This window comes from Octopus sinensis, linkage group LG5 (assembly GCF_006345805.1).
Source record: "Octopus sinensis linkage group LG5, ASM634580v1, whole genome shotgun sequence".
NCBI lineage: Eukaryota > Metazoa > Mollusca > Cephalopoda > Octopoda > Octopodidae > Octopus > Octopus sinensis.
In genome coordinates, this window is record NC_043001.1 from 41,749,568 (window position 1) to 41,777,507 (window position 27,940).

The following is a 27,940-nucleotide window of genomic DNA, read 5'->3' on the forward strand; positions in this document are numbered from 1 at the left end:
AAACAATGTCAGTGGGAATAGGGGCACAAAACTGTAGTTATGCCATTAATGTATAAAATTACAAAAAAAGAAGGAGAACGAACATTTTCGAAACACAAGGAAATTTAGTCTCGAGTCATTGAAAGATGCGAGTTAAACAAATAGCCTTGAAATAATGGTCTTCACGATGACAGATAAGCATTTGTCACAATAATTGTCGTCAGCTTTCATAAAGCTTAGCACCAACTCACTTCCGGTTGTCTTGGTCTACAACACTACTTCCGTTTAATCACACGGTACTGATTCATTTTGACTTCTAAAGGAAAACGCTTCCTACTTTTGCTCTGTAAGATTTGCGAGCTTAGTTGATTCAGGGTACCAAGATTACAATAAAAGTTGGACTTGGATTTTTACCCAGAGGAATAACAATGGCCAGTTTGGGTCAGACGGTTGCTGGTTTTTTATTGTTAAAATTTTGTTTATGCTGTTTCTATCAACCTTGTCTAAGTAACCCTAACTTACTGAATAATAATTGTCTCAGCTTTCCTCCAAACTGCCTTGACGGTGGCACTAGTTTAATAGCATTGCAACCAATATGTTTATATTTGAAAAACTCTCAAAATCTTTGTCTGCCTCAATATATTCAAACTACAATATCTGATGTTCTTGTCTGCGACAAACTATCCGAACTGGCTCCTCAATTAATTAAACCTAATTCCTGCCCAGTTTTCTGTCAAACGTTCAAGGATATCTGTCAATACTTATACTCAACTGAGAAGATCAAACGTAAGAACAAACCCTTTTTTCCCCTTCTTTTTAGACATTAGTGTACACTTGTTTACTGCCCCTAATCAATTGTTTCGTTTTGATATTCAGTTTTTATTTATTTTTTCATTACGAAAATATGTAATTTTAATGTCCGTATCCGGTTAGGGGTATGAATGTGTAATTTCCTTTGTAGTAATTCTGTACAGCTATTTATATACGTCACCTAATGAGTCAAGAACGAGTTGGTGGTAGATGAAAACTATTAAATTATTTCATACAGGAATTCAATTATTTCATGCATACTAGGTATATTAGAAAAGCAGACATAAAATAGCACTCAGATATTTTGCCCACACTTTTGATTTTGTTTCAGAACCCTTCATATTGATCCATATCAAGTTCTTGGCCTGTAATTTCTTAAACGTGTCAATAGTTGAAAAGCTATTTTAAGTTAAACAGGATATGCTCAATTGATAGTAAAGAAAAAAAAAATTCACAAGTTGCTAGTTTTATATTCAATGTGCTTTCTTCAGTCGCTCACCATACCCTATAATATTAAAGCAAGGCAAGATATCGGATAATGCTTACAGTCCGAGACCCTCCTAGAAAGATATTTGCGGTTAGGAAGCCCTTTGTCATAAGGCTTTCGAACTGAAGGTGTGGCCACCAACTAGTGATGCAATGTGCAGTTGTTATGACATCGACAAATAATCATTGTACTCTACAAAAGTATAAAGTAACCCATCAGATTAACGTAAAATTTATTTTATTATAACTGGTCATAAAAACAATCATTAACATATTTATATAAAATAATGTATTTAATACGGATCCAAAACAATAGGTACCCAGGCAAGAAATCGTGCGTGTATGTAACTCAAAAATACTCTGGAGCCACAACTATACTGGATCAAACAATATCCTTGTTAAATATATACAAATTATATATTTTATATCACACATGCATTTTTGAAGTATTATTGTTTGTTTCTTCAGAAAATTGTAAGGCATATTTTGTTTTGAGTTTACGGTTGTAATATGAAGGATTGCATAGTCCGATTTTTGCTTATATGTGTTCTTATTTACCCCCAGATCTGCACTAATTAAACATGGCTGTTATTTGGCTGCTATTTCTAACAGCCTGAACGACCGCGCAGATGTTCCTCGTACTTGTTTACATATGTAATTAGAAATCATTTCACTTTAGCGACCTTGTATATAAAAGCATAAAGTAACCCATCAGATTAACGTAAAATTGTTTTTATTATAACTGGTCATAAAAACAATCATTAACATATTTGCATAGTATTACTTAACCTTAAATTTGAACTGAGCTTCAAGTTTAATTTAATATTGTGTGACTTAGCAAATTTACCTGAGAAGTCATAGTTCAATTTAAATGTCACCAAAATCATTTCTTTTTTTTTTTACTTTTTACTAACAAAAAAAAAGAAAGAAAACTAGAAAAGCAAATGGGCAATAGTTGTGAGTCGCCTCGCAATTACATTCTTTATTCGATCATACGCTGTAAAAGAATGTGAACCCCAGTTCTCTTCGAACGAATTTTCTTGCTCTTTTCGTCCTGTATCAAGTTCACACTCTCTTGTAACTTTCACCGAAATATAAGTGATTGAAAACCTGTAACTAATACGTTGTTCAGTTCTATATTTAAGAGATGAGGAATTATGTACGTTATTTACATTTTACAGATATTTGTCCTCATCTTGTTTGTTGCTAACACAACGCTTCGGCTAATATACCCTCCGGCCTTCATCAGATGTCTTGGGGAAATTTCGAACCTGGGTTCTCATTCCTAAGGTATTTTTCGATATTATTATTATTATTATTATTATTATTCAGGTCACTGCCTGGAATCGAATTCGGAATCTTGAGGTTAGTAGCCCGCGCTCTTAACCACTACGCCATATGCCCGTGGCGTAGTGGTTAAGAGCGCGGGCTACTAACCCCAAGATTCCGAGTTCGATTCTAGGCAGTGACCTGAATAATAATAATAATAATATTGAAAAATACCTTAGGAAAGAGAACCCAGGTTCGAAATTTCCCCAAGACACCTGATGAAGACTGGAGGGTATATCAACAGAAACGTGTTAACAACAAACAAGATGAGGACAAATATCCGTCAAATGTAAATAATGTACAATAGGTTGTTGTTCACAAATTGCAATATTGAATTAATTGTAATACGTTCATAGACTCATAAGCTCACTACATAGTTTCATGCTGGTCAGAAACAGCGAAAATATTGAAGAATCTACCATTTATAAAGAGATTTTGGCAATTTTTTGTTTTAACCTGCCAAATCAGAAATCTTGATTTCCTGTAAATTTTTATATATATAAGGGGCGGAAAGCAAATTCATTCCTGTAAGCGACAAATCTGGTACTTTGCAATCTAGGTCCTAGATAAACTCAAACACTATATATATATATATGCATATGCATACACACACACATGCCATGCGCACACTCATTAAAATAGGAAAATGGACAAATCACAAACCCCTTCAGGGAGATACTTAGAAGTAGTAGGTTGCTTCCATTACCTAGGTGACCTAGCAGCAGTGGAGATGGATGGATACTCTAAGAGCATAGCTGCTAGATTAAGAATAGGCTGGGCAAAGTCCAGAGAGCGTCTGCTTTTGTTGGTAACAAAGGGTCTCTCCCTCAGAGTGAAAGGCAGATTGTATGATGCATGTGTGTGAACAGCCATATTGCATTGCAATGAAACATGGGCTGTAATTGCAGAGGACATGTGAAGTCTTGAAAGAAATGAAGCTAGTAAGCTTAACTAGATGTACAATGTCAATGTGCACATATGACAGAGAAAAATTACATCTTGAGAGAAAAATCGGGTATAAGATGCAGGAGGTGATGTGTATGGACAAGGACAGCTGCATAAAGAACTGTGGAGGGAACCTGTGGATGAGGTAGACTTGGGAAAACATGGGATGAGGTGGTGAAGTATCATCTTTGGATGAGAGGTGATGACAAGTGACTGAGACCTTTGGCGATTTGCTGTACTTGAGAAGACATATCAAGCTAAGTGAAATCGTGGTTGTGGCCTGTGCCAGTGACATGTAAAAAGCACCTAGTACACTCTGTAGAATGGTTGGCATTAGGAACAGCATCCAGCCATAGAGACCAAGCCAAAATAGACTGGAGTCCAGTGCAGTTCTCCAGCTTACCAGCACCAGGTTCACCCATGCTAGCATGGAAAATGACACTGATTGGTGATGGAGTCATTTCAGCAGACCTTATCAATAGGTTTTGCACTAGGTACTAAAACTGGATGTTAGGTAACACTGTTAAGTAATACCACATGCTCTTCAGAGATAGCAGGTATGGAAAAACGAATATGGTGGTCTTTCACAGTATTACTTAACTGTGCTGTTTTGTAACATCCAGTTTTAGTACCTAGTGTGAAACTGATTGGTAAGGTTGGCTGTAATGGATCTATAATACTGATGCACCTCTTTTCTGACTTATGAATTCTTAGACAACTATATGCATGATTTATGTTGATGTTATAAATATATATGATTCAACTACTTTGAATGTTTTCATTTATGCATTCGGGAATCTGTTTGCCTGCAATTTGCGTTTTCAGTTTTCTCTACTTTGTATTTTTTAACAACTATATATATATATATAGTCGTGAAGAAAGTGCATGGCCTGCTGGTTAAGGTGTTAGACTCATGATTGCGTGGTTTCAATTCCTAGACAGAGTGGTGCGTTTTGTTCTTGAGCAAAACACTTCATCTCACATTTCTCTACAATCACTTCAACAGTGTTCTTGAGCAAAACACTTCATCTCACATTTCTCTACAATCACTTCAACAGCTGGCACATGGTACACAGTGTACCTGCTCAGGCATCATCAATTTGATGGAGGCAGTGAGCTAAAATATATGGTCCATACATTTGATCACTAGAAACAAATCATATCTGAAGGTCGTTCAGCAAAAGCTGAACACTCATATGTCGTCTTACATGGGAGAGTACATCACATGTATGTATGTATATCTATTGTTATTTTATTTATTTCAAGATTTCTTGTGAATAGAGAAAGAGTCAGTTTCTAAGACTCCTTCATTGGAATTTCAACATCAGTTGGGTATTATATATATATATGTGTGTGTGTGTGTGTGTGTGTGTGTGTGTGTGTGTGTGTGTGTGTGTGTGTGTGTGTGTGTGTGTGTGTGTGTGTGTGTGTGTGTGTAGATTTGTATGTTTTGTTTTATGTATGTTTTCCCATGTTTATAGTTGCATATCTAGACATGCTCATATATACTTAAATGATAAACTCATGGAAAGTTTTACAGATTTTTAGTTCCAGTGATGGATTGAATCTGTAGTCTTTGAATCACCTTTCTCCTTTCTGGTTTTGAGAAGCCTATTTCTCAAGATTGGTATTTAGGCAGTGTGTTAGATGTCTCAGTGACCCAATAATTACACGTATGAACCTGAACTTGTGCATACTGTGTATGTAGGTATGTGTGTGTGTATGTATGCATGCATGCATCTATCTATCATATTGCACTACAGTGTATATAATGCAGGTTTTTGTAACTTTCAATAACTTCTCAACTTTTTTTTAGTTGCCTTAACCCTGCTTATTTATATTGAACCTCATGTCTACTCTAACCAACAATTGAAAACATTCTAGTCATGGCTGCTACTTGTTTTTCTAGGTGTGATATATTAAGGCTAGGTTATTCATTTCTTCTTTCCTTTCTCATGACAAAAGGATATAGTCTGAGAGAAATTTGGCTGTTAATTTAAACAGCTTAATTGACTGGATATACACTCCCTCATTTGCTTGACTTATTTTTGCATGATGCTTTTGATTTTATTTACAAAATTTTATATCACTGCTGGAGGACAATAGTGTCATTGGTTACAGGTTTTCAAGCAGTCATTGGTCCTTGGCATTTTTCACTGGCACTGAGAGCCTGTGTCTTGATACAGAAAAAATATCTTGATGTTGTTTTTTATTCTTTTTTTCCTAGCTGATATTTATACTTAGGCATGTCTGTGTGGTAAGAAGCCTGCTTCCCAACCACATCATTCTAGGTTCAGTCCCACTGCATGGCATGCAAACACACCAACACCAGTTGTCAGGTGGTGGTGTGAGAACACACACACACACACATATATATATGTATATGTATATATATATATATATATATATATATATATATATATATGTATATATATATATATATTGGAAGGTTTGGAGATGATGTACAGGTATTATATATTAGAAGAAATGAGGTAATCAGAAGATCCTATGGTTTATATTTACAGATATTTATTTATATATTACATTTTTTATATATGTATATCATGTGGGGAATTTTAATAGCATGTGTGTGTGTGTGTGTTTGTATCTGAGATGAGTGCTAAAGAGAAAGAGGGGGAGGAAGAGGGAAGAAGGAAAGAATTTTTTTGGTCTGCTGGACAGAATATTGACTCCAAGGGGTTCTAAGAATTTCAGCTTTGACCACTTCACAGTGTCACTGAGTGTGTGGTGGCAGGGAAGTAGGCCATAAATTATATTTCCTTTTATCATTGTGAGAATGGTCAAATGCTTTTTGTGGAGGTGTGTGTGTGTCTGTGTGTTTGGAGAAGGGGAGAGAGACAAAAAAAGAAAAAAAAATAAGGGAGGAAGGGGAAAAAATTGTGTTGATATTTATACCACTATATATATATATACATGCTTATACATGAAATATTTGAAAAAAACCTTTTATAGGTTCAAAATGAACAACTAAATTACACCATCTTGAAAATTGTATATCATAGGAAAGTTAAAATTAAGTGACAATTAAAAAGTAAAGTTGAAGTAAATTATAAAAATAACATAATGTATATAACAGGCAATATATATATATATATACACACACACATATATATACATATACAGACATATACTAAATGTTCTACTATATTAGATTGTAAATCGAAAGATGTGTCCTTCAATGTCACTATATATATATACATGCTTATACATGAAATATTAGAAAAAAACACCTTCTATCGATTCAAAATGAACAATCAAATTTCACCATCTTGAAAATTGCATATCATAGGAAGGTTAAAATTAGAATGACAATTGGCAAGTAAAGATCAAGTAAATAATCTCATCATACATTGAAGGACAAATCTTTCGATTTACAATATAATATAGTAGAACATTTAATATGTGTGTGTGTATATATATATTATATATATATATATATGTATATATATATATATTGGAAGGTTTGGAGATGATGTACAGGTATTATATATTAGAAGAAATGAGGTAATCAGAAGATCCTATGGTTTATATTTACAGATATTTATTTATATATTACATTTTTTATATATGTATATCATGTGGGGAATTTTAATAGCATGTGTGTGTGTGTGTGTGTTTGTATCTGAGATGAGTGCTAAAGAGAAAGAGGGGGAGGAAGAGGGAAGAAGGAAAGAATTTTTTTGGTCTGCTGGACAGAATATTGACTCCAAGGGGGTTCTAAGAATTTCAGCTTTGACCACTTCACAGTGTCACTGAGTGTGTGGTGGCAGGGAAGTAGGCCATAAATTATATTTCCTTTTATCATTGTGAGAATGGTCAAATGCTTTTTGTGGAGGTGTGTGTGTGTCTGTGTGTTTGGAGAAGGGGAGAGAGACAAAAAAAGAAAAAAAAATAAGGGAGGAAGGGGAAAAAATTGTGTTGATATTTATACCACTATATATATATATACATGCTTATACATGAAATATTTGAAAAAAACCTTTTATAGGTTCAAAATGAACAACTAAATTACACCATCTTGAAAATTGTATATCATAGGAAAGTTAAAATTAAGTGACAATTAAAAAGTAAAGTTGAAGTAAATTATAAAAATAACATAATGTATATAACAGGCAATATATATATATATATACACACACACATATATATACATATACAGACATATACTAAATGTTCTACTATATTAGATTGTAAATCGAAAGATGTGTCCTTCAATGTCACTATATATATATACATGCTTATACATGAAATATTAGAAAAAAACACCTTCTATCGATTCAAAATGAACAATCAAATTTCACCATCTTGAAAATTGCATATCATAGGAAGGTTAAAATTAGAATGACAATTGGCAAGTAAAGATCAAGTAAATAATCTCATCATACATTGAAGGACAAATCTTTCGATTTACAATATAATATAGTAGAACATTTAATATGTGTGTGTGTATATATATATATATATGTGTGTGTATATATATATTACCTGTTATATACATTATATTATTTTTGTAATTTACTTGATCTTTACTTGTCAATTGTCATTCTAATTTTAACCTTCCTATGATATGCAATTTTCAAGATGGTGTAATTTGATTGTTCATTTTGAATTGATAGAAGGTGTTTTTTTCTAATATTTCATGTATAAGCATATATATATATAGTGACATTGAAGGACACATCTTTCGATTTACAATCTAATATAGTAGAACATTTAGTATATGTCTGTATATGTATATATATGTGTGTGTGTGTGTATATATATATTGCCTGTTATATACATTGTTATTTTTATAATTTACTTCATCTTTACTTTTTAATTGTCACTTAATTTTAACTTTCCTATGATATACAATTTTCAAGATGGTGTAATTTAGTTGTTCATTTTGAACCTATAAAAGGTTTTTTTCAAATATTTCATGTATAAGCATGTATATATATATATAGTGGTATAAATATCAACACAATTTTTTCCCCTTCCTCCCTTATTTTTCTTTTTCTTTTTTTGTCTCTCTCCCCTTCTCCAAACACACAGACACACACACACACACACAAACACACACAGACACTCACACACACACCTCAACAAAATGATCTTAACAAGTGGAAAGAATTCTTAAACCCAAAAAAGCATTTGACCATTCTCACAATGATAAAAGGAAATATAATTTATGGCCTACCTCCCTGCCACCACACTCTCAGTGACACTGTTAAGTGGTCAAAGCTGAAATTCTTAGAACCCCCTTGGAGTCAATATTCTGTCCAGCAGACCAAAAAAATTCTTTCCTTCTTCTTCCCTCTCCCTCCCCCTGCTTTCTCTTTAGCACTCACCTCAGATACAAACACACACACATACACACATGCTTTCTCTCTCACTTTCTCCTCATCCACCTCACCCTCTTGTACTGTCTTATATTCCTCCCCACCACTATGAAGCTCTATAAAATGATTAAAATTCCCCACAAAGGAACTTATTTTGATTTGAAAACCCCACTAGAATGGGAGAAAGCGCTAATGATCTAAGTGATATGATATACATATATAAAAAATGTAATATATAAATAAATATCTGTAAATATAAGCCATCCAATCTTCTGATTACCTCATTTCTTCTAATCATCATCATCATCATCATCATTTAGCGTCCGTTTTCCATGCTAGCATGGGTTGGACGGTTCTACTGGGGTCTGTGAAGCCAGAAGGCTTCATCAGGCCCAGTCAAATCTGGCAGTGTTTCTACGGCTGGATGCCCTTCCTAACGCCAACCACTCCGTGAGTGTAGTGGGTGCTTTTTACGTGCCACCCGCACTGGTGCCAGACAGAGCTGGCAAACGGCCACGAACGGATGGTGCTTTTTATGTGCCACCGGCACGAGGGCCAGGCGAGGCTGGCAACGGACACGAAACGGGGCGGTGCTGGCAACGGTCGCGAAACGGAAAGTTCTCTTACATTCCACCGGCACTGGTAACACATCTGCAATTTCCATTGATCGATTTCGATTCTGATCCTCACTTGCCTCAATGGGTCTTCACAAGCAGAGTTTCGACATGCCACGGCACTGGTAGCACATCCGCAATTTCCATTGATCGATTTCGATTCTGATCCTCACTTGCCTCAACACGTCTTCACAAGTAGAGTTTTGTGTCCCAAGAAGGAAGGTATGCATACGTAGGCTGGCTCCATCCCATGTAGAAGGCCACGGGTTGTGGACTCACTTGTCCTGCCGGGTCTTCTCGCGCACAGCACACTTCCAGAGTCTCGTCTCTAGTCATTTCCTCAGTGAGACCTAAAGTTCGAAGGTCGTGCTTCACCACCACTCATCCCAGGTTTTCCTGGTCTGCCTCTTCCACAGGTTCCCTCAACCGCTAGGGTGTGGCACTTTTTCACACAACTATCTTCATCCATTCTCGCCACATGACCATACCAGCGCAAACGTCTCTCTTGCACACCACAACTGATGCTTCTTAGGTCCAGCTTTTCTCTCAAGGTACTTACACTCTGCCGAGTGTGAGTACCGGCATTACACATCCATCAGAGCATACTGGCTTCATTTCTAGCGAGCTTACGCATATCCTCAGCAGTCACGGCCCATGTTTCACTGCCATGTAGCATGGCTGTTCGTACACACGCATCATACAGTCTGCCTTTCACTCTGTGCGAGAGGCCTTTTGTCACCAGCAGAGGTAAGAGCTCTCTGAACTTTGCCCAAGCTATTCTTACTCTAGCAGTTACACTTTCAGCACACCCGCCCCCGCTGCTGACTTGGTCACCTAGGTAACGGAAACTATCAACTATTTCTAGTTTTTCTCCCTGGAAAGTGACGGAAGTTGGTCTCAGAGCATTTTCAGTGTTTATTGTTCCTGAGCATCTGCCACATACAAAAACCATCTTCCTAGTTAGCCTTCCTTTGACATTGCTGCATCTCTTATGTGTCCATAGCTTACACTTGGTGCATCTTATAGAGTTTCTACCTACACCTTTTCTACAGATCGCAGGCCATCACCTCCCTGAGGTGTTTGTGATTTGTCTACCTTCCTACTGATTACGACTGGTTTTAGCTAGATTGACTCTGAGGCCCTTCGATTCTAATCCTTGTTTCCACACCTGAAACTTCTCCTCCAGTTCTGATAGTGACTCAGCAATTAGAGCAAGGTCATCAGCATAGAGGAGCTCCCAAGGGCATCCTGTCTTGAATTCCTCCGTTATTGCCTGGAGGACTATGAAAATAGGAGGGGGCTGAGTACTGAGCCTTGGTGGACCCCTACCTCTACTCGAATTCTTCACTGTACTCATTTCCAACCCTCACCCTACTAGCGGCGTCCCTATACAGGCCCGCACAGCTCTCACTAACCATTCATCTATCCCTAGTTTTCTCATTGCCCACCAGATAAGGGATCGGGGGACCCTGTCGAAGGCTTTCTCCATGTCAACAAAAGCCAGGTACAGGGGCTTATCTTTGGCTAGGTATTTCTCCTGCAGCTGCCTTACCAGGAATATAGCATCAGTAGTACTTTTCCCTGGCACAAACCCAAACTGCATCTCATCTAAACTAACTCTCTCTCTAATTAGTTGGGCTATGACCCTCTCCGTAACCTTCATCACCTGGTCCAACAGCTTGATACCTCTGTAGTTATTTGTGTCTAGGGCATCACCTTTACCTTTGTAGCAGTTGACTATTATACTGCTACACCAGTCATTGGGTATGACCCCTTTGTGTATCACCTGATTAACTATATGGGTGACTAGGCTATAGCCGACACTACCAGACATTTTGAGCATCTCTGCAGTGATTCCTGATGGGCCTGGGGCTTTCCCTGTCTTCATGCTTCTAATTGCCTTAGCTACCACAGAACTATCAACTCGGATAGCTGGTCCCTCTGTTGGGTCAACATTCGGCAGACTCTCTTTATCCCATTCATTTTCTTCATTCAGCAACCTTTCATAGTGGCATCTCCAAACCTCTCTCTTTGCATCCTCATTTAGCGCAAGTGAACCATCTTCCATGCGAACACACTTCTCTCCTACCACATCACGATTCTCTCTCACACACTGTCTTGCAACACGAAACACCTCCAGTCTTTGGTCCTCACGGCGCAGAACATTGGCAAATTTTTTCTTATCCGCTTCCCCTCTGGCTAAATAAACCTGTCTCCTAGCTTCTCTTTTGGCAGTCTGATACAATTCCCTGCTACCCCCATTTTCCCAGACCTTCCAAGCCTGTCTCTTTTCTCTAATAGCCCTGTCTACAATATTGTTCCACCACCACGTTATTCTAGGTCGAGAGGGGACTTTGCACCAGCCACAGATCTGGTCAGTAGCTCTCAGCAGGTTGTCCCTTAGAAACGTCCAGCTGTCTTCTACCCACCCCCTGATGCTCTATCCCCCCTTCTACTTCGTCAGAGGCTTCAAGTAATATGTCCCTAAATCTCTGTCCATTTGCAGGATCTTTAAGCTTCCAGATACTTCTTCTCCATATTTGTCGTCTTCTGGTTGTCCTCCTAGTCCTGATCCTAAAGTCACTAACTACCAGTCTATGTTGTGGGGTACATTCTTCACCTGGGAAGGTTTTGGCATTTATAAGCAGCCATCTCTCCCTTTGCCTTGTAAGGATGTAGTCAATTTGGCTGGTATGTTGGCCCGATTGGTAAGTGACTAGGTGGCTGGTAGGTTTCCTGAAGTTAGTGTTGCAAATCATAAGATTATTTGCATCGCAGAACTTCCAGCAGCCTGGTTCCCTCCTCGTTGCGGGAGCCATAGCTATAGCCTCCATGTACGCCATGGAAGCCCCGCATGTCGTCCAACGTGACCATTGAAGTCACCAGCCACAAAGATAAGGTCTCTGTCGTTCGTCAATGAGGTAGTCTGCAGTAGAGTGTCATAGAATCGGTCTTTCTGTCCATCGGGTAGCCCCGACTGAGGAGCATAGGCTGATATAATGGTTGCTAAACTATGATGAAGCACTAATCTAATCTTAAGCATTCTGTCACTTACTCTGATTACCTCAATTACTTTATCTACCCATTTCTCAGCGATAAGTATACCCACGCCACCAACCCCGTCAGTGTTCCCTGCCCAGAAAATCTTGTACCTGCGTTCCTTGCCTGTGAGGAACCTAGCTGATCCTCCTCTCCACCTTATTTCTTGCATGCAACATATATCCACACATCTCCGTTCAAGCATCTCGACTATCTCACCAGACCTACCTTTCAGAGTGCCAACGTGAGGGTGCCAACCCTGAGGGTGTGGAAGGCATGGGCTCTAGAGACCCTGGACAGTGGACAGTAGCTTCGTGTACCTGAAAAGAAAGCTCGCATTTGGCAGAATTCATGTGCAAGAAATGAAGTAGTAAAGTAGCCTTCAGTACAACCTGCATAACACTAGCCTTTCATATTTTGCACTGTATGAACATTACCTTACATAGGTCGAGACTAGGGGTAGGGAGGGGTAGGGATGGTGAGAGCATTTGCAGTCTTCATGGGAAGCAACCCCGGAATGGAAGAGAATAGGAACTTCCAGCATGCGTGGTGGGGTTGGGAGGGCGGGTGCACCGTAGCTGAGTAAAGAGGTTCTGTTAATCGTGAGCTAGCAAATGGGTTTGTATGAATCGGGAGACAATACTAAACGAAAAATTGAAAAATTGAAAAATCAGAGTGGCTATGAACCTGGAGACAAGTCTAAACGAAAAAAAAATGTTTGAGCTAGATAGGGTAATGAGGGAATACTGAAAGAATGAGGGACAATACAATGAGATGGAAATTGAAGAATAGAGAAAGAATAAGGATAAGTGCAAGAAAGAAGGTAGTCGTAGCGAGGTTGGACGATTCACTTAACTTTTAGCCATTCATGATCTGTGCGTATTCTTTAGATATTTTGAAGCGAGTGGGGTTAACGATAAATGCGATCGCTCTTTTATGTATGGCGATGATGGTCTTGGGGAGGGGGGGCATAGAGGACCATGGCGATGATGGTTATGGGAAGGGGGGACATAGCGAGAGAGAGATAGGTTAGTTAGAGAGAGAGGTCAAGGACACGTGACAATAAGCGGTGTGAGGGAATTTGACTGGGGACGGCATTGTCGATAAATAAACATTAGATAAATAGGTTTGAAAATCAGAAAAATCAGAGGGAATATCATTATTGATAGCTAATATAACACCGTAGCTGAGTAAAGAGGTTCTGTTATCGTGAGCTAGCAAATGGGTTTGTATGAATCGGGAGACAATACTAAACGAAAAATTGAAAAATTGAAAAATCAGAGTGGCTATGAACCTGGAGACAAGTCTAAACGAAAAAAAATGTTTGAGCTAGACAGGGTAATGAGGGAATACTGAAAGAATGAGGGACAATACAATGAGATGGAAATTGAAGAATAGAGAAAGAATAAGGATAAGTGCAAGAAAGAAGGTAGTCGTAGCGAGGTTGGACGATTCACTTAACTTTTAGCCATTCATGATCTGTGCGTATTCTTTAGATATTTTGAAGCGAGTGGGGTAACGATAAATGCGATCGCTCTTTTATGTATGGCGATGATGGTCTTGGGGAGGGGGGGCATAGAGGACCATGGCGATGATGGTTATGGGAAGGGGGGACATAGCGAGAGAGAGATAGGGTTAGTTAGAGAGAGAGGTCAAGGGACACGTGACAATAAGCGGTGTGAGGGAATTTGACTGGGGACGGCATTGTCGATAAATAAACATTAGATAAATAGGTTTGAAAATCAGAAAAATCAGAGGGAATATCATTATTGATAGCTAATATAACACCGTAGCTGAGTAAAGAGGTTCTGTTAATCGTGAGCTAGCAAATGGGTTTGTATGAATCGGGAGACAATACTAAACGAAAAATTGAAAAATTGAAAAATCAGAGTGGCTATGAACCTGGAGACAAGTCTAAACGAAAAAAAATGTTTGAGCTAGACAGGGTAATGAGGGAATACTGAAAGAATGAGGGACAATACAATGAGATGGAAATTGAAGAATAGAGAAAGAATAAGGATAAGTGCAAGAAAGAAGGTAGTCGTAGCGAGGTTGGACGATTCACTTAACTTTTAGCCATTCATGATCTGTGCGTATTCTTTAGATATTTTGAAGCGAGTGGGGTTAACGATAAATGCGATCGCTCTTTTATGTATGGTGATGATGGTCTTGGGGAAGGGGGGGGCATAGAGGACCATGGCGATGATGGTTATGGGAAGGGGGGACATAGCGAGAGAGAGAGATAGGGTTAGTTAGAGAGAGAGAGGTCAAGGGACACGTGACAATAAGCGGTGTGAGGGATTTGACTGGGGACGGCATTGTCGATAAATAAACATTAGATAAATAGGTTTGATATATATATATATATATATATATATATATATATATACACAACAGGCTTCTTTCACTTTTTGTCTACCAAATCCACTCACAAGACTTTGGTCAACCCAAGTCTATAGTAGAAGATACTTGCCAAAGGTGCCACATGGTGGGACTGAACCTGGAACCATGTGATTTGGAAGCAAGCTTCTCACTACACTGCCATGCCTTGCCGTATCTATTCTGCTTCTTTATACCCTAGACTCACCACCTCCACTGAATTTAACTTTGCTTTTCATCCTTTCAAGGAAAAATCAGTCAAATACTAAAAATTAGACAATGTTTAATATTGTTCCTATCCGTATTTCCTGTTTTGTATCCTTAAGTCCAGATCCAAACTGTTAGTCTAAGGCACTAAAGGCAAGATATTAACTGCCAAGTATGTGGGCTGTTCCCAGTTGGACATCTGAACTGTATAGATATTGATGTTATTTGGGATATGGCTGGTGAACTTTCTCTCCTTCATTTTGGTTTTCATTTTCCACATCCTGTTGATTTTCAATCTCCAAGTCTGTCTTTGAACTTTAGTATTATTATTAATGCTGTGAGCTGGCAGAATCATTAACACACTGGGTTAAATGTTTAACAGCATTTCGTTCATTTTTACATTCTGAGTTCAAATTCCACCAAGGTCAGTTTTGCGGATCTTTTCTATTTTGAGGCCAGTTTTTTCAAATTTTTCCTACTGAACCAAACAATTTGAAACTTCGTATACTGGTAGAATGTGTCAAAAGTAAACTTAATTGTAAACCAGAATGAAAACGGAATTGTAACTTCTAAGTTTAACGTTGTTTAATAATTAGAATTTTAACCAATGATATTCCGTCATTCGGCTTTATTTTATTTACTCCGTCTCGACCACCAATTTCGTGACGTATTTAACATCTTAAATGTAAACAAGTCAGCCACCTTCTAATAACAATATTTAAAACTAGTTAATAAGCCACATGTATTAAATTGAAAATGTTTCCATTCTGTATGTCTGCATGTATGTGTGTGTGTGTATGTATGTATAGCCGATTCATCGTAATCGTAATTACGATGAATTGGCCATACATACATAGATACATACACACACACACATACATGCAGACATACATATACACATACACCGAGTAAAAAATTTCAGTTATCTCTCTCTTTCACACATTACTCTCTCTGTCTCTTCACACACACTAACAGAAGCACTTCACTTACACAACATACTGTCTCCCACACCCCATCAAACACACACACACACACACATGTACATCAATGCTTCCCCTAGACGGTAACTTCAAAGACAAACTTCCCTCGTCATAAAATCGCTTTCTCTTAGTCTCTTTCGCTCTCATTACTTATGTAAAAAAATAAAAGTTTTTTACGGAAATCGACGGAAAACTTGTGCTACGACAAGCGAAACTTCGCCGAAATTTAACATTAAAAAAGCAAAGAGCTGGCAGAAACGTTAGCACGCCGGGCGAAATGCGTAGCCGTATTTCGTCTGCCGTGTTTGTTTACAGTTTTCCGAACGTTAGTACGTCACAAAAGCGCTTTCTACGTCACACTAATAGAATGCAGTCAAGTTTTACACATGAAAACAAACAATCTGATTGGTTAAAATTCGCAGTTTTAATCTACGATTAAAGTCATAAAATAGATTTTTCTCAAATAAACTAGTTCCAACCTGTGTCTTGTTTTGCTAGACTCTATCAGCATACGAAGTTTCAGATTATTTAGTTAAGTAGAAAGATCTGTGGTCCTGGCTTCAGAATAGAAAAGATCCAGTTTTGCTTTTCATCCTTACAGGGTTGATGAATTAAGTACCAGTTGCATACTGGAGTTGATCTAATCGACTGGCCCCCTCCCCCCAAATTTTAGTTCTTGTGCCTATAGTAGAAAGGATTATTATCATTAAGGCTGTGAACTGATAGAATCATTAGCATGCTGGGCAAAATGCTTAGCACCATTTCACCTGTCTTTGTGTTCTGAGTTCAGATTCTGTCAAAGTTGACTTTGCCTTTCATCCTTTCAGAGTTGATAAAATAAGTACCAGTTGAACACTAGATCAATGTAATTGACTTACCCCCCTCCCAAAATTGCTGGCTATCTCCTAAAATTTGAAATTACTATATTATTATTATTATTATTATTATTATTATTATTAGTAGTAGTAGTAGTAGTAGTAGTAGTAGTAGTAATTCCACTGAAGTAGACTTTGCCTGTTATCCTTTTGGGGTTAGTAAAATAAGTGCCAGTTAAGCACCGGGGTTGATGTAATTTCAGGCCTTGTGCCTATAACAGTAAGGATTATTATTTTTTTTTATCTCTGGTTTTGTTGTAACTCCTGGAGTCCTGCATTCTTAGCAGGCTTGCTGCCTGTAGCCTATGGTACTATGCTATCAGTTCTTTTTAACTATCTAATACTTTCTTGATTATCCTGACCATGCCAGGGAGGCAAACCTTTTGTAACAGTTTGCAAGTCAGTTGCTACAGTACAAGCAAGCAAAATGCTTCAGCTGATGAAATATAACTCAAAGTTTTTTCTCTTGCTTCAGCAAGAATAATGATAATCCTAATATTCTTTCTTAATCATTGCATTTAACCTAACTGTTATTATTTCTGACATTAAAAACATGAGAATTCACCAACCTACCTTTTTATAGTTGGCAATTAAGTTTAAAAGGAGGGGTTGGAGAAAGCATGTTAAGTGACCAGACAGCAGTATATTACAGCTAGTGAACAGAATGTTGGCAAAACAAGACTGGCAGTCTTTATCACTATCAAGATCAGATAGTAACAGCAGCACTAGCTAACCTTGAATATGTTTATTATTTGCTTTGTTAGATTTGACAGGTGATGGTTAGATGTTTCCATATGGTTTAATAGTGAATGAACTATGTTAACATCATGTTGTTCCTCTTAATAAAAACAAATGTGTTTTGTCAAAAATTCTCAAAAGTTAGTCTTAATAAGGAAGAAATCATGTGAATCTGTAGAATCACCAATAACAAATTGGTTTAAATGTTTTGGAGATGTTTTGCAATCCATTTTAAAAGTAAAATAACCCTTTGTTTCTATAAAGATGATCTCTGAATGAAGAACTTTTTTTTTAGCTCATATTAAATATGAATTTTAGCAGTCATTTAAATTTTCATGTATTTCATCATCATCAATTTCCCTTAACTGATGCAGTCATTGGTGTGTCACTCTAGACACTTTGGTCTTTGTTCTGTCATGCATAGCAGGGTCATGGTTTGTGACTTGACCATTCCTTAATGTTGTCAGACTAGGATTTTCTCTGCCTCTCTTTCTCCCTTACTGTCAACTGTGCCCTGAAGGATGGTTTTAGACAGGGAGTTGTGACTGGATATGTAACATACCATGCAAGCTTTCACCTTCTTACCTGCACAAAGAGTGGTTCCTGACTGCCATTGTATTTGTTGACTCGCTGCCTTACAAAGCTGTTCATTTTGTACTCTGTTTTGGGGATGTGTAGCAGCCTTCTGAAGTACTTGTACTCAAATGTCTGGATTCTTTGTTCCATGTTAGCTGTTAGAGTCCAAATCTCAGGCCCATACAGGAGGATCAAAGTCACCAAGGACTTATACACTTTGAGTTTTGGGAAACTAATAGAGTTGCTTTTCTATATGATGTTCAGCTTCATCATGGCAGCAGAGGCCAAACTGAGTCTTGTTGTTACCTCTTTTTTGAGATCTGCTATCCTTGTTCAAAGTGGATCCTTGGTACTTAAATGTTTCCACTTCATCAAGTCTCTCTCTGTTCAGCACAATGTTGGTTGCTGTATTCTGGTTGTTACTATTAACCAAGATCTTGCTCTTTTCTGGGCTGATCTCCTCATGTGTTCTTGATGTAGTATAATGAAGCTTGGCAATATCTCTCTCTATATAAACGGCAGTTTGTCTGTCTGCGTGTCTGTGTGTCTGTTAGGTTGTACCCTCACCCTGACCACGGCTTTCAACCGATTCTGATGAAACTTGACACACACATAGCCCAATGTCATAATTCAAAACTAACGCAGCGAAAATTTTGAAAAGTTCCCCCAGTTCTGAAAAAAATCAATAAATTCGACATGGGGTCGAGAATCAGAAACACAAACCACAGACTGTCTAGGGGACGCAACTCGACCTTTTTAACTCTCAACTCCATCAATATCCAGCTACTTGAAGCTATTCCTGGTACAGACTGTCTAGGGGATGCAACTCGACCTTTTTAACTCTCAACTCCATCAATATCCAGCTACTTGAAGCTATTCCTGGTAATGTCCACATCTACAAATCTATTGATAGGACAGCAGACCCCGCCGAGCTTGCTGATTATCCTGTTGAATTCCTGAATTCACTTGAACCGCCAGGCCTGCCGCCACACATCCTGAAGTTAAAAGTCGGTGCGCCCATTATGCTCATCAGGAATTTGGTTCCACCTAAACAGTGCAACGGCACACATCTGGTTGTGAAACATTTGCCACCACATTTAATAACGGCCACAATACTTACCGGTTGTGGGAAGGGAGAGGACGTCTTCATTCCACGCATGCACCTTCAACCATCGGGCGCTGACCTACCAATCCACTTCAGGCGTTCTCAGTTTCCTGTTAAACTCTGCTTTGCAATGTCCATCAATAAATCCCAAGGCCAAACGCTACAAGTTGCTGGGTTACAGTTGGGCGAACAGTGCTTCGCCCACGGTCAACTCTACGTGGGCTGTTCACGCGTTGGGAGGCGCAATGATGTTTTCATGTTTTCGCCCAAAGGGACAGCTAGGAACATCGTATACACAGAAGTATTCGAGTGAAGAGAAGACATTGCAACCTACACATGCGCCTTCGTTCCCTAGAGGGAAAGGACTAGATTGGGATTAGTCGTTGCCTACTAGGGGCTCTTACATACCGGGCTATGCTGCTAGTTGGTTAATAAATAGAAAGACAGTTCAGCATGAGATAAGATATGTCTGTTTATTAGCAAAGCATTCACAGTAATGGCCTCCCACTATTTGGGACCCGAATGTGTTCTTTTTAAACTAGAGAGCTCCCATTATGGTAGGTGAGTAATGAAAGGGAAATAACACCACATCCCCCTTTCAGGTTATGAGTTCATAACAACAGTTTCTTTGGTGGTCGAATTCTCCAATCACTCCTAGTGTACACTAATGGCTTGGGATTTCCTGAGTTGACAGGTCAGACGTCCTTGTGCACAGTGAACTGAGTCTCTGGTTGATCAACTTGTTCGATGAGATGTTCTGCTGCATTGTCACGGCTGTACTTGGAAATGTCTCTGGGTACGGTTGGTAAGACGGACAATTCTGTTGGGTTAGTATCTGAGAAAACTTGGTTTTCCTACTTCTATTGCAAAGATGGCTTCTGTTTTGACAACATAGTCCTGAATCTGCCTCAACAAGTACTGACCTTCGTGATAGAGTTTTCACCACTTTGGCTGGACTGGCTGTCCTTCAGTAAAAGATGCACACTCTCTAGCTCAATGACATTTGTCGAAATTTACTTTTTGTTTCAATTTTAGCTGAGAGTCTGCATTTTTGTGTTACTCAACATTTTCTTGGCAGGATACATTTTTATAAATAATTGTTAGAATGCAAGTCCTGAGTTTTCTATTCATCAACAACTCTGCCATGTTGTAGTGGAGTACTGCAATAATTAAGCAGTGTGATACATGAATCACTTGCTTTTTTTAGGTTTTTAACTGTCTGAACCACTCATTTAGCTTCTCCGTTTCCTTGCGGATAATGGGGGCTACTGGTGAGGTGTAAAATGCCATAAACATTTGAAAAATCCCAGAACTCCTGCAATATGAATTGAGGACCCTTATCAGAAATGACAACCTCTGGTATACCATATCTAGCAAATATTGACTTGCAGTTGTCAATGATACTGCCTGATATTGTTGTCTGTAGATGAGATATCTCTATCCATCTAGAATATTAGTCAGTGACTAATAGATATCTGTGTCCTTTCAATTTGAACAGGTCTGTTCCTACCTTCTGCCATGTATAGTCAAGTAACTTAGGTCGTAGTGGTTTTGGTGGATATTTCTTTTCCTTCTCACAGATACTACATCCTCCTATTTTCTCAGCAATTTGCTTGGAAAGGCCTGGCCACCAAACATTGTCCCATGCCAGTGCTCAACATTTTAGGATACCTTGGTGTCCTTTTGTAGACGATCCAAGATGTCTTTTTGGAAGTCTGCGGGGATGATGAGTCAGCTCTGATACAATAAGAGTCCCTGATAAACTGTTAGCTACTGCCGTACAAACGAGTAGGGTCTCAGTTCCAGATCTTGTGTGGCTGCTTCAGGCCAGTGGTCCATCTTGTAGAAGTTGATAACTTGACCACAGAATTTATCGGTGTTTTGTTTCTGCCTGATTTCCTTCAGTTGTTTGTCATTCACGGAGATGCTCTCTATGATAGAACAGACGAACATGTCTGTCTCTGTCTCCTGCTGGAACTCTTGTTTCGTTAGTATGCTGTCAGGAGTCCTGGATAGGATGTCTGCTGTAATGAGGTTTTTCCCTGCGGTGTATGTGATCTCATTAGGTGCATGCGGAAATGCTGGATTCCTGAAGCCAATCCATCGAGACGTTTACTCTTTAGCAGTGATAGTAGAGGCTTGTGATCTGTTTCTATCAAGAACTTCGGTAATCCTATCAAGAAGTCAGCAAACTTCTCACAATGCCACGTGATTGCTAATGCTTCCTTCTCAATCTGGGCATATCTCTGCTTTGTCTCAGTGAGAGATCTTGATGCATAGAATACAGATCTCCAGCTATCTCCTTCCTTCTGAAGAAGCACTCCACCCAAGCCATAAGACAATGCATCTGCTGAGACTTTTGTTGGTTTGTCAGCACTATAATGCATCAGTACTGGTGCAGAGCTCAGTTTTTCCTTTAGAATCCAAAACACTGTTTCTTAAGGCTGGTCCCATATCCAAGTGGGGTTTTTTTTTAAGTAGATCCTGGATTAGTTTGGTCGTCTCTACTAAATTCTCAGCGAATTTGCCAACATGATTTGCCATACCAAGCAACCTTCTTAGCCCAGACACATTTTGTGGTCTGGTCAATTCCTTTATTGCTTTTAGTTTCTCAGGATCTACTCAGATTCCTTCTTTGGATAACCCAGAAATTTCAACTCACTAGCATGCTCTTGTGTTTTTCCACTGACCAGTACATAAATGACCCCTGGTATTCCTGACACAATGTGTGACATTTCACTGTGGAAAATTTCAGGTCCAGAGCTTATTCTGAAAGATAACCGTAAATAACAGAATTCTCCATACTGTGTGATGAAAGTGGTAAGTATCTATGAGTCTTCATGCAGAACTATTTGATGGAAACCACTGTTTCAGTGAAGTTTCATAGCTCCTTCAAGTTCAGCAAGAAGTTGATCAGTTGAAGGAAGTGAAGCATTTTCCCTTTTCACACTTTCGTTTAATTTAGTGTAGTCGACCCAAAGTCTGACTCTTCCATCGTTTTTTGGGACTGCTACAATGGGAGCACACTAGTCTGTTGGGCACTTCACTGGATGGATAATTTTCTCTTTTTCCAATCGTTTTAACTCTTGCTGGACTTTCTTCTTCATGGTAAGTGGTAGTCATCTGGGGGTGGTAATTGAGAAAGGTTGAGCTGTTTCATCCAAGTGAATTTTGTATACATGTCTCAATTTCCCTAGGCCGGTAAGCACACTGGGGAAGTCTTTTTTGTATTGGAGAGCTTCACTTTTTATCACATTGATTTTACTTAATAGATTGAGACCTTTAATTGCTGATCCACCTAATAATAGTTCAACTAAGTCTTGCACTACGTACAGTTCCTGTTGTGACGTTGCTTTCCCATAACTCAATGTGGCATCTACACGTCCAATTACTTTTATTTTGTGTTGACCTGGTCCATATAACCTTTTGTTTGTAGGTTTTATTATTGGAGAATTCTTCCTGAAGAACCAGTTACATACTACTGTCATATCTGTGCCAGTGTGCAGTCTAAATTCGACAATTGTGCTGCAGACTTTGGTGGTGATTCCTATTTTTGCCAGCTGTTCTATCTTATTGTCTTCACAAACTGCATTTATATTTTCCGAAGAAACATAAACCTAAGAAATGATGTTCTTCCTCTTCAACTCCCCTAACCATTGAAAAATTCTTGCAAACAGTTGCGTAGTGTCCTATTTTTGAACACCGTCTGCATTTTGTTGCTGAGACTAGTGTGCTCCCATTGTAGCAGTCCCAAAAAACGATGGAAGAGTCAGACTTTGGGTCGACTACACTAAATTAAACGAAAGTGTGAAAAGGGAAAATGTCATTTCTATTGTGAAATATGAACATTCCACATTGCATGAACTTTCTCTCAGGCATCTTCTTTTTATATGTTGATGCTCTTTTTTATTATTTGGTCCTGTGACACAGTTTAATTGTGGATCCTGTTGCATTGACAGTTGAGGAAATAGCTTTTGTTTGTTATTTTGATATCTGTAAGCATTTGTCATGGGTTAGCTTTTTGTCTGCTAAAAGTTTTTCTCTCAAAAGATCGTCTTTAACACCAACAACACCTTGATCCCTAATAAGTCTGTCCTTTAATTCTCCAAAGTTTCAGTTTTTTGCAAGTTGGTGCAAGACAGCTATGTAGGTTTCTAGGTTCTCAAAATTTTGTTGTTTACAAAGGTGGAATTGATAAGACTCATAAACTTTGTGTGTCTCACCAATGAAAAATTCCTTGAATTTGTTAATTACTTCAGATTGGTCATTTTTCTGTTCTTCATCGTCAAACTGTAGTCCTTCATATATATCAAAACATTCTTCTTCAATAGTGGCCAGAAATACAGAAGTTTGATATCCAGTGTCGACTTCAGTTGAGAGTCAACTGGCAATCGAATAATTCAAAAAGTTTCGTTTAAATCTTCTCCACGTGCTAGCCACATTTCCTAATAAAGACTTTCGCTCTGGAGATGGGACACTTGCAGAAAAAGGCCTTGCGGACATTCTCCAAATCAAATGAAAAAAATAAACTTACAATTCTGTGAAGAATTCTTTTTTTTTTTTTTTTGTACTTCAAATCATTCGGAATCCCATTTCTGACACCATGTAGTAGTATAATGAAGCATGACAATATTGGTTAATAAATAGAAAGACAATTCAGCATGAGATAAGATATGTCCGTTTATTAGCAAAGCATACACAGTAATGGCCTCCCACTGTTAGGGACCTGAATGTGTTCTTTTTAAACTAGAAAGTTCCCATTATGGTAGGTGACTAATGAAAGGGAGATAACACCACACTTGATGCTTTTTCCAGCCTGATGATGAGCTTTTGTAGTTCTTCTTCACTCCTTCCTAACAGGTCAGTTTTATTAGCAAAGTGCATGCTGGAACTGGGCAGTCTTTCATTAGAAACAGAGGGGTGGAAATATCGGCATGTCTCCTGTATGATGCTCTCCACGAAGATGCTGGAAAGCACTGGAGAAAGTTGACATCCTTGTCAAACATCCACTGTTGTCCTGAAGAATTCAATGTTGTTGTTCAGGAGAAAGAACTACACTATTTGAGTTTACATACAGTTCTTGGATTACTTTGATGAGTTTGTTGTTGAAGTTGTAATTCTCCATCACTTGCCATAACCCATTGTGCCAAGCAGTCAAAAGCCTTTTCAAAGTTGATGAAGTTGTTATAGAGGTCAAACTGACATTGCAGATGTTTCTCAACGAACAGTCTAATGTTAAATATTTACCCTGCAGTGCACCTTTGGGGCCTAAATCCTGCCTGTTCTCCTGCATGTTTCTTAAATGTTTGCAGAAATTTTAGCAATATTTTGTTGTTGCTGGTTGTTCTTTAATTCTGGCAGAGTCTTAAGTTAAGTTTCTTGGGCATGGATATCATCAGTAATTGGTCTACTCCTTTGGTCACTGCTTCTTCTCACATATCTTCTAATAGGTTGTTAGTGCCTTGATAAGCTTTGGTCCTCTGTGTTTCAGGAATTCTAATGGGATATTATCCATTCCTGGGGATTTCCCATTTTTTAGTATGCACACTACCTCTTTGATTTCCACCTGGAGAATTGGAATGTTCCCTAATTCTCCATTATTGCTGTTGTTGAAATTGTCCAGGATGTTGATGCCATGTCTGAGTTTGTGATTGCAAAAGTCTTTACATTACTCAGACCATCCTTGTTGACATCAGTCTCATCTGCAAGGAGCAGGCCTATTTTTAGCTGTCAGTCATAGTGATGTTGTGTATCTTTGTTTCTGGTAGGATTTTGAGGGTTTCAAAAGCAACCTTGCTTTTGTCTATCTTTATCCCAACTTTGATGATTTTGCACTGGTCTGCTATCAATTTTTCCCTCATTTTCTTCTTAACCTTTTATTTGCAGCATTATGTTTCTGACATGTCTCCTGACCTGTTAGCTTGGTCTTCTTCAGGTCCTGCCTTAAGTCACATAAGTTCAAGTTATCATCAGTGTCCCATAGTTTTTTCTTTCTTCTTCTTCTCCTTAGCACTTCTAGAGACATTTCCTGGAATACTTTCCCAATGTGGTCAGTCAAGGAATTTATGTTATCTTTTAGAATGTTAAGGGCAGCTAACATGCCACCCACTTTCACCTTAAACACCAGTACAACCCTGGGATCATTCAGTTTGTCTATGTCAAACTTAATATGTGTTACTTTTTTCTTATGGGTCTTTTCAGTTTGAGTTTCATTGTCATCAGAACCAAATCATGATCACTGTTAACATCTGCATCAAGGAAAATCTTTGTCCTAGCCTTGAACTTTTGAGATGTGAGGATGAAATCAATTTGGTTGTGAGTCCTGTGTTGGGTGCATGCCATGTTGTTTTGACTGGGGTCTTGTTTGGGCTATGGTCAGCTTGTGAGTGCTTGCAAATTCTAGGAGTAGCAGTCCACAATCATTGGTTTCTCTCATCCTGAATCATCCCACTATCCAAGTCCATTGGTCATATGCCTCCAGGCCTGCTTTGTTCAAGTTGAGAGAATACCTTGGTTGCCATCCTTAGGGATGGACAAGTACAATGGTTCTCTCCTGACTTTCACTTTTGTCTCCGATGTCATTTGCAGCCACATTCTGGCAACTGTTTCTCCTGGCAGGCTAAACTTATTGAGAGACTGAACTCTTGCAGAAGAGATGAACCTCACCAAGCATTTCTAAGGCACACTGAAATACCATAATACACATGTATTTGAAATTGTATATATATTATTCACCTAGTTTTGTTATGTATCAAAAATTATAATTATGCACATTTATGACTAATATTTGTTTTCTTTTTCAGTTATAGGTAAAACAGATTCAGATTTTTCTCAGAATGAAACAACAATTAATAGTGATAATAATGTCAGTTATGAAGAATCTGAAAGAAATAATATAAAGCCAGTTGAAGTGTCTTCGATGCTTTCAAAAGACAAGAACATTGATAATAAAATTACTACTACTGGATTCCATTCTATCTCCTCTAGTAAAGATATAGGTAAAATTCCAGATACAGTCAGTTCTGGAAATCAACCTAATTCTAGCAATTCATTAAAGGGTTCAGTAAGCTCAGATAATGTTGGAAAAACCCATGTTGATGATGCTAAGACTAATAACCAATCTGTTTTTCAAAACCCGCCTAATATTGGAAGTCAACCTAATTTTAGATTTCAATCATCTGGTTCTCTAAACCTATCTAATACTAGAAATGGACCTAATATTGAGATACCACATGTTTCTATAAACTCATCTAAAACTGGAAGTGGAGCTGCTAATACTAGAGACAGAACCAATTCTAGCATTTCATTAAAGGGTACAGTAAGCTCAGATAATGTTGGAAAAACCCATGTTGAAGATGCTAAGACTGATACCCAATCTTCTGTTTTTCAAAACCCGCTTAATACTGGAAGTCAACCTAATTCTAGCAATTCATTAAAGGGTTCAGTAAGCTCAGATAATGTTGGAAAAACCCATGTTGAAGATGCTAAGACTGATACCCAATCTCCTGTTTTTCAAAACCCGCTTATTATTGGAAGTCAACCTAATTCTAGCAATTCATTAAAGGGTTCAGTAAGCTCAGATAATGTTGGAAAAACCCATGTTGAAGATGCTAAGACTGATACCCAATCTCCTGTTTTTCAAAACCCGCTTATTATTGGAAGTCAACCTAATTCTAGCAATTCATTAAAGGGTTCAGTAAGCTCAGATAATGTTGGAAAAACCCATGTTGAAGATGCTAAGACTGATACCCAATCTCCTGTTTTTCAAAACCCGCTTATTATTGGAAGTCAACCTAATTCTAGCAATTCATTAAAGGGTTCAGTAAGCTCAGATAATGTTGGAAAAACCCATGTTGAAGATGCTAAGACTGATACCCAATCTCCTGTTTTTCAAAACCCGCTTATTATTGGAAGTCGACCTAATTCTAGGAATTCATTAAAGGGTTCAGTAAGCTCAGATAATGTTGGAAAAACCCATGTTGATGATGCTAAGACTAATAACCAATATGTTTTTCAAAACCCGCCTAATATTGGAAGTCAACCTAATTTTGGATTTCAATCACCTGGTTCTCTAAACCTATCTAATACTAGAAATGGACCTAATATTGAGATACCACATGTTTCTATAAACTCATCTAAAACTGGAAGTGGAGCTGCTAATACTAGAGACAGAACCAATTCTAGCATTTCATTAAAGGGTACAGTAAGCTCAGATAATGTTGGAAAAACCCATGTTGAAGATGCTAAGACTGATACCCAATCTTCTGTTTTTCAAAACCCGCTTAATACTGGAAGTCAACCTAATTCTAACATTTCATTAAAGGGTTCAACAAGCTCAGATAATGTTGGAAAAACCCATGTTGATGATGCTAAGACTGATAACCAATCTGTTTTTCAAAACCCGCCTAATACTGGAATTGATGCATCAAAAACTTCTGATACAAGGGCAAATATTTCACTTTCAGAAGATCAGGCTATCCAAAATAGGTTTGATTCACAACAGAGCGCCAAACTTTCTATTGGTAACAAGCCTGGT

General features: G+C 38.2%; 1 protein-coding gene across 1 annotated transcript in view; it reads left to right on the forward strand.

Moving 5' to 3' along the window:
* The first annotated feature begins 238 nt into the window (after positions 1-238).
* LOC115212063 (dentin sialophosphoprotein) overlaps positions 239-27,940 on the forward strand; it is a 41,981-nt gene continuing 14,279 nt past the window's right edge. The window contains exons 1-2 of the mRNA XM_029780871.2: positions 239-765; positions 26,208-27,938. Of these exons, the coding sequence (XP_029636731.1) occupies positions 408-765; positions 26,208-27,938 (2,089 nt within the window). The 5' untranslated portion in view covers positions 239-407. The remainder of the gene's footprint in view (positions 766-26,207; positions 27,939-27,940) is intronic.